Genomic DNA, 8,593 nt, shown 5'->3' on the forward strand with positions numbered 1-8,593 from the left:
GGCTTCAAATAGATCATCATCATGACGACTTTGTTCAAGCGAAATCATGGCGGCCTAATATTAAATAAAGACAAAACTGTTGATGAAGTCATGTCGGCCCATTTCAAGAAGGAACAAGTATATAAACAAGCCTAGAAACTCACATTCTGCACAGAGCAAAAGCTCAAATTTCAGAGATGTTTTCGGTGATCAAAGTGGACGGTTTCGGTGCTATTACAGTGTCGTTGCTATTTCAGTGCTATCATATTTCGATGCAAACATAAAGATGAAGTCTCACCACAGTGCCACAGTCTTGGTGAAATTTCAGTAAAGGATTTCGGTGCCATGTTATCACAGGTCTCAGTGTAATTACAGTGGTGAAGATCTCGGTATTTTTACAGTGATGAAATCATGAGGAGGTCTCGGTGCATTATAGTGATGGGGTCTCGGTGCATCTACAGTGGTGAGATCTCAATATAATTACAGTGATGAGATCTCGGTGCTATCTCAGTGAATTAGGTTCAGACCTCAGTACAAGGTCTTGATGCTATGACAGTGATAAGGCTTCAGTGTTGCCACAAAGACAAGAATTTGGTACCCTCTCAGTGACAAGGACTCGGTGCTCACACAATGACATGGATGACAAATTGAAGAAGATCAAACAAGGATGACTTGATGGAGGGAGTCTGTAGTCTAGGTTGTAAGGGTCTTGGTCGTCTCATCTTGAATCTACTGAAGGAAGAATTTTGACTGGGTTTTCCCCTAGAGTGGGGTTTTGCCCTGGCAGTGTGCCTACATCTTGTGTTCTCCTTTTATTTGTTTGGCATTAGTCTTGATGATAAGAAAATATAATTCGAAAAGAACAAATAATAATAATAATAATAATAAACATCACAAGTTAATGTCAAGATAAGAGAAATTGTTTAACTGCCTCACTTTGGATTCCTCAAACACCCAGCCCGCCTTTTTTTCCCGTTGCCAAGCTGTCTGCCGGATCTGTTAATTGGTCGAGTCGGTTTGGGTAGGGGTATGACCCGGTCAACTAGGCCGAGTCAGAGTTAGATCGTCCTGGTTTAAAAGCATTGAGTGGGGTCTCTTGAAGGGTAAAGCGGGCTCCTAAGTCACCTAATGGAAAAGTATAAATATGGAGCCAAAGGAGAGGCTAATCGCAAGTGGAGAAGGACATTTTTATCTTGTGTAGAAAGGAGGCTAATGTGACCTAACCTCAGCACGGAAGAGGAGGCCTAGTGGGCAGCTAGGAACAGCTAGTGGGAGGCTGAGCCAAGAGAAGGGAGGTTTAAGGTCTGTTAGAAGTGCTGGGAAGGATCTGCAGCCAAGGAGGAAGGAGCTGCAGACCTTGTGTAGGACCTTTCTTGGAGGGCCAAGGTGGAAGAGTGCTGGCCGAAGCTAACCTAGAGAGGCCAAGGACCAGCAGAAGAGCCGCAGGGCTGTATAGGAAGGCCGAGGGCCTCAGGGACCTGCTGAAGTTGTCCGCTGGTAAAGGAAGGAGGGGCTGCAGGCTTAAAACACAGGTACGAGCCATAGTTGAGGGCTGGACTGTGGCTGGAAAGTAGGCTGAGGCCTACACAGGCTTAGAAAGTGATGAACATAACCCAAGGGAAGCAGACCGAGGCTGTTGACAGCAAGGAAAGTGGCTGCTAAGGAGGATTGAACAGTGGCTGGTATAGTTCAGTAAGCTAAAGGAGGAGTCTACTGAAGAACAGTAGTAGAACAGAGGTCTAACGAGCAGACCTTGAGGACTGAAAGGGCTGGTTGCCGAGGACAGCAACAATAAGTGAGTACAATTATTTATTCTTTGTTTTTATGGGCAGATGAGAACCTGATGGACTAGGCCTCAACCCTAATGGTATCAGTCAAAGGAAAGACTTGTATTTTATTGTATATTAGTATTTGTATATGGATTGTAAAGGGCCATGATCCCTGGTACAGGAGCCCTATGTTTTTCTTATTGGATTGATAAGAACATGTTTTGGGTCACAATTCTTGTGTACTGTTATTAATTCCATTGCTGTTAGATTCTGCTGTGCAAAGTTGTTTAAAGATTTGTATCTCTAGTGTATTTGTGTTCCTAGCTAGGGCATAGACCTGACCTAGGGTGCATGGAAATTCCAACACAACTTCACACTTCACTTTGATGATGCTCTTGTAGCTCCTGGGAAATTCACATGGTGCTTATTGGATGCTTTTCAAATGCTCTTGTGGTACTTCCTGCGTGCTCTAAAACACCCTTGTGTTGCTCTACTTTTGCTCTAGTCATAAATATTCCATAGTCCACTATAGAGGATAAATAGCCAAAACATGGACGAGCCAATGCTATGGAGACTTTATTTCCGAGAAAGAAAACCGTATTTGCAAACATACATATAGACTGTAATCAATTGTGAAAAAGGACAATGTGATGTGGTGTGCCATATCATTTAAGATAATGTGATGTGTTGATCTGAAAAACTGCATAGCTACGCGTTACAAACTTACAAGTGATCACGGCTCTTATTGTGAGAGGAAACTCTGGAAGGGGCTCACCTTGAGCATGGCCCATCAGTTTCCACCTAGTTTCTGACACATTTTGGTTACTTTCAGTTGAAATCTGCAGATTCTGAGCTCTCAAATATGTATTGATGAAATTACATGCTTGTAACCACTAATGACATTTGAAAGAGGAAAAGAGAAATTCCTTGCCTACTATCTCAATATTGTGTTTAGTTTAGTGATCGACAAAGAGTTTTTAAGTAGACTGAATATGTTCCCCAGGAACAATCAACATTACTCGAATGCTCCTGTCTGACACAAAAGAAAGCATGCAAATTTATTATTGTCTTTCTATGCAGTGTCCAGACCAGTAGGAATGAGATCATCTGGTAGGTAATTAAATGGTGTTGAAGGCCCTAGGGAATGGTTTCTGCTAGGATTGGAGAAGAGCTTTCAGAATTGTTGTTCCAGAAAAATAATAAATGAGAGGACCATCACTCTAAGTTAAAGGTATTGACTATTCATTGATGTTCTACCTAACAGTCACAGCGTTTGGTGAGATGGGTTCTTTCATAGGCTGTGAACACTTCTACAGAGACGTATTGTAGCAACTACAATTTACTTCAGTCTGCTTCCTATAATCTGGTTTAAAACATTGTAAGTTATCTGCACAGAAGTGTGTACTAAAAATGGTTGATGTTCTAATGATTAGTCCACTGCAGATGGCATTTCTAACTTAATAATATTGTAGTATTTATTGATAAGTAGCAAAACTATGTATTTTTCCTATTTTCTGCAACTAGTTTGGTGTTCTTGAGTGTTGTTTTTAATGTATATGCATAAAAATGTATACTGTATGTAAAACATTCCTGGGACTATTCATACTTCCATTTTTTTAGATAATGGTGCTCATACAAGAGTCTATGTTCCCACTCCCACACCATGCTTTGTTCCACACGTTGGAAACACTGAGTGGCATTGGTGTTGGTGTTGAACCCTTCAGGGCATTGATTTGAGAGTCTGAGGATACCCATGCAGAGGATGCTATGTAATAATTTGACTGTTGACATGAGTATGATGATTTTTGGACTCTAGAGACTCTTTAGACCCTGAAAGTGATGCATTTTCTCCCAAAACTTCAATTATATGCATCTCGAAATGCATATCTTGATGTAATTTTGCTAATTGCACCCTTAAATGCAATATAATATAAATGAGAAAACTTTGCATGGTGTTTAATGGTTCGGATTGAAATTTATATACAAGAATTCTTTTTAGTTGAAATTTGTGTAGTTTTTATTTGACCAGCTTTTATATCCATTTTTTCAGTTGAATCAGGTCTGTTTTGTAATTTATGGGCAAACCCATTCTGATCTGCTTCTGGTTTTCATAAGTTTGTGAAGAAGCAGGTTTTCATGCTCTGTTTGACTCTGGTAAAGTCTACGATAGAATAAAATGGCTGTTCATTGAGAGAATTAGACAGATATTTATGGATTCAAAGTAAACAATGACAGTTTATGTTCAGGAATTTTTCTGTTTTCATATTCTTCTCTATGGTCACTGATATTTCCAAATGTATCTGATTTTCTTGTCTCTTTATTGTGAGCTGATCTGTCTATATGTGTGCAGTAAAACGGATATAAGATTTTAAAGTAATGTTTTTCTCTGAGATTAGTCATCAAGATTAACTATATTGGTTGTTCAAAATAAATGAAATTGTTCTTTTGTGGAAGAATCCATTCTTTGTATCAGTTGATTGCAGTTCTTTATTTTGGGCCAATTGACTCTAAAATCTCACATACCAAGCTTTCTTAATATGATGCACACAATTTCAATAACGAGTTGCAGCATACCTGAATCTTGCCTGACACAAATCTTGTATTGAATGTCATATTTTGTTTCTGTGTTGATGAAAATTCAATAATCTCTTGTACAGTAGTTATTTGTTCAGGGTTGATGCAGCATCTGTTTGTATATATATATATATATATATATATATCTGTAACTCGTATTTTTTGTGGTGGGACCTGCCCATGTAATTAGTTGCTTTGCACAAGGAAAAGGATACCTCTTAAAATGGTAGCGTTGAAACAATACTATATTATATGATAGTTCTTTGCAATTTTTATTTCACCAGGTACCTCAGCAGGAAAATGATTACGATTGTGGTTTGTTTGTTCTTTTCTTCATGCAACGTTTCATTGAAGTAGCCCCGCCAAGACTAAGAAAGACAAATTTGGATAGGGTAAGGAAGAACTATGCTTATGGGAGGTGGTTTCATAGCCAATGTTGTTCAAGTTGTTTTAATATGTGGTATGTTTATTTGTTTTGGGACTTTCTTGTTTTCTGCAGTTTGGTAGAAAGTGGTTCCAACCTGCTGAAGCTTCACATTTGAGAGATTCAATTAGAATCTTGCTTGAGAAGCATTTCAAAGAAGCAGAAAAAAGCATTCAGGATACTATGGATAATGGTTCACTTCCAGTAGTTCTAGAGGACTTGGAGTGAAAGCAAAGTTTATTGAGGATATGGTACAGGATGTTCCTATCAATTCTTTAAAATCCATTTTGAAGAAGCACCTTCACCATTTTTATAGATGCCTGTGTGGTGGCTTGAAAGACGGGATGTCAAAATTGCTGGTTTGCAATGAAGTGGGATCTAATGTTTGGTAAGATTAAGTGGTGGAAAGGACATAACTTTTGTATGTCTAGAGGGAAATGATTGAAGAACGTGGAATGTGGTCTTATTCCAGAATATGAACTCTCATAACAGTGAAGTGAACATCTATTTTTTCTCATTGATTGAATTGTATATATAGGAGTGTCAATGTGCTTCAAAGCACATATAACCTGCCCAAGGCATATGGCTGGAAAGCACTAACATAAGGTGAAAGCTGGAAAGGTCATCTTATCCAACATCCTCTAAATTTTGATGATTTTATGCACACATTGAAATATGTGCTACTAAATTCCTTTTGTAACAAGTTTGGTGTACAGTAAATTCTCTCTAGAGTCTAGATGATATCGCTAAAGATCTATGTGGCTTTGTATTTTCCAGGATAATTGAAAGCATCTCATCATTGATATTGTCAAGTCTTTGAAGTTTAAATGAATTGAGAATTTAGGCAAAAATTATTTGCCACTGGACATTTGTTTTCTTCAGAAAATCTCTCGTGTAACTGTATCTGTATTTTGGTGGTTTATGACTAGCCATGATTTTGGATTAAGATTCTTTTGGATGTATTATGTATATGGATGCAATAAATTCTTTTTTCTTCTCTCACCATCTTACTTAGAGTGAGCTCTTTCCAGATGCATTTTCCCATGATATTTGTTACAAGATGAATGTTCCCAGTTGTCAATATACTCTCTCCCCATTTTTCAACATATAGGTATACTCCACATGTTCCTGGATTTCCTTTAACTTAGTAGCAATGGATTTCCTTGGCTTTGTTTGCGGATAAATTATATTGAACTGATGGTATTCTCAACATATTCGTTGGATTAATCAAGAATAATCATTTATAAGATCCTTTAAAGACAATTGTGTGGATGAACATCAAAAACGAAAACAGGCTTTAGTTGACATCTTAACAGAATCCTGCCTCAAATGAATGGCTTCTCAGAGAAATATTATACTGAATTAATGAACAATGGGTAAAAAAAGTTAAACGTTTTAGATGATCTCCTTTTAGAAGAAGATATTCAGTAATATGTGGAATTAGCAGTGTTCCATTGTTTGACATGAAGAGGATGCATTGAGAAAAAAATATACTTTATTAAAAGATTAGTAGTCAAAACTGGGTGATTCTGATTTAGACTGTCTTGGAGTTTCTCTGGTCCAGTTTAGACCTTGAGCCAGTTTTGGATTGTTTCTTAAGTGAAGCAGCTGCTGAAAACCCCTAAAAGGTGCAACCCCTGTGCCCATGCCACTCCTACCTCCAACAAAAGAGAGTCCTCATTTTAGGAATTGCGTTTAACTTTTTTAATATTAATTCTTAAATTTAATGAAAGTAAAATACAGATGAAGTAAATGTCAACATTAATGCAAATTTTAACATTTTAAGTTTGTGGGACCCCATTGAGGCTCACACATGAAGGTGCTTTTCTTCTTTCAAGGCACCTAACAGGGTTTCCATCTCTTCAACATATATTCAGAATATGATCTTGAGTCCCTCCTGCAACACTTGAGCTTGGAATTGTAGGATTTTAAGATTGAAACCTATATACTGCCCAATGGTGCCATCTAATGAAACTTCCAATGGCAACAACTGTTGAAGCAATTTACCAAGTGAAAACAAACTCCAGATTCTTGGGATTGGTCTAGTGAGATTAATGAAGCACATTTCAAATGGGATGTGTTTTATTTTATGAGCTCTAATATTTATGTTTTTTCATTCAAAATTTCAATTTTATGCATCACAAAACTTATATTTTGATGGCATTTTGCTAGATGCATTTTTTCGGTGTGAGAAATTTTACGGATGTTTTAGTTAACTTGTTCAACTCATTTTTTTGGTGGATTTTGATTTTGTTGGTGATTTTGAGAATTCTGGTATAAGTTGTGTTCTGAATCCAGTTCCAAGTCATATGATTAGAAGACATTCGTTATGTAATTTGCCTTTGTTTATTTTTATTAAAAACAAAGTTACTAACCCATTTTTTTATCAATATTACTTTTTGATAAATTCTAGATCATTTTTATTAAACTCTGAAGCATAAACATTCATCACATTTGTTGACTTTGAGTGCTCATCCTAATTAATGGTAGATAGGAATCCTGTTTGCTTATATATCCTTGAAAAAGATGCATCCCCAAGAGAGCTTTGGGAGGCTATGGCCAAAGAGTTGCTGAGAAGATTGATAACTTGATTATAAATTCATATCTCTGTGTGGAAAATTTCAGTTATGCACTAAAGTGTCTTGAGCCATCCATTTCTTTTTGGGTCCCTTTTGCCAGAGGTTGGAAAGATTTCTTAGGAGTTTCATTTGGGCAAACTGTAAGGGGGAAAATAGCTTTGAAAGAGTTAATTGAATGCTATGTTATGCACGTAAAGGTTGCGGAGGAATGGGGTTCATATTTGCATGTAGGATCAGGTCTTCTAAACATACCTGTGGAGCTACTCATGCTGAAAAATTTAGGGAAAAAATGAATTTTCAATGTCTTGATTGCTCCCACTCTTCTTGTTATTAAAGGGGTGTAGTACCACTCTTGTAACCAGAGTTGTGGAATGTCCTTGCAACCTGCTAAAACTGACACACATAGGACAATGGTTCATTATCACCTCAACCCAAGTCCCCACTCTTTAAACCAACTACCTTCAAAATGGCTATGGGAGGCCTCCTTTAGATGATTTCAATGAACTACAAAAGACTAATACCTTGTATGATGTTTAATGGTTGAAGTGGAGTTATATATATTGTTGCCTTGTTGTAGTATGTGAAATATGTTGAAAAATGTGTAACTAGGTTCAGTGTTCATATAGAAGAAATGTACATTTGATTCTTGTAAAATGTAAAATGAAAGAAAAAATTATTATTATTATTTTGGAGCATGAGTTTCGTGCTCAAGGTCTTTTATTTTATAGGTCAAGCACCCATTGAGTGCTTCTAGGGTTTGTCCAAGGTCAAGAAGTCAAAAGAGTCATTGTCATAAGTTGAAGACCCCATCAGGCACATTGTAACTTGTAAAGAAAGTTATTTTTGTCTTAAAAGGTGCCCAGATACCCTCCAAGACCAAGTCGGCTTGGCCACTGGCAAGTCGACCTAAAAGAAAGAGCCACGTCCACCTTGAAGAGGCTATATGTAGGAGGGAACTCATCCTCCTTGAGTCACATTCACTCATCTCTCATTTTAGCGAAGAAGGAAGAGGACGAAGAAGATCTTTGTTTGGGCTATTTCTCTCTTACACGTGCTAAAGAGAACTAGGGTTTTTGCAGCAAGACCTCGGGTTTCTATCTTCAAGTTCGATCTTGGAGAAAAGGAGACAAGTAGGTCAAGCGTGGTCACCAAGGGTAATCCTCATGCTCTTGAAGTGAGGGAAAGTCAAGTGAAGGTCAAAGGGGGGCTCAAAAGGCAGATCGAAGCTCACACATGTGGCAACAACAACTGCTGGGGGGACGAAATTT

General features: G+C 37.6%; 1 protein-coding gene across 8 annotated transcripts in view; it reads left to right on the plus strand.

Annotated features, from left to right (window-relative positions):
* LOC149141933 (uncharacterized) overlaps window positions 1-5,614 on the plus strand; it is a 446,950-nt gene extending 441,336 nt beyond the window's left edge. For 6 of the 8 annotated variants that reach the window (XM_089446268.1, XM_089446272.1, XM_089446267.1 and 3 more), the window contains 2 exons: window positions 4,607-4,714; window positions 4,822-5,614. In XM_089446268.1, the coding sequence (XP_089302394.1) occupies window positions 4,607-4,714; window positions 4,822-4,974 (261 nt within the window). In that variant the 3' untranslated portion in view covers window positions 4,975-5,614. The remainder of the gene's footprint in view (window positions 1-4,606; window positions 4,715-4,821) is intronic. The other 2 variants (XM_089446274.1, XM_089446275.1) reach the window with 1 other exon arrangement.
* Window positions 5,615-8,593: the final 2,979 nt, after the last annotated feature.

Source organism: Pinus tabuliformis, chromosome X, assembly GCF_031772625.1.
Source record: "Pinus tabuliformis cultivar Carrire ecotype Pingquan chromosome X, CPIR1, whole genome shotgun sequence".
Classification (NCBI taxonomy): Eukaryota; Viridiplantae; Streptophyta; class Pinopsida; order Pinales; family Pinaceae; genus Pinus; species Pinus tabuliformis.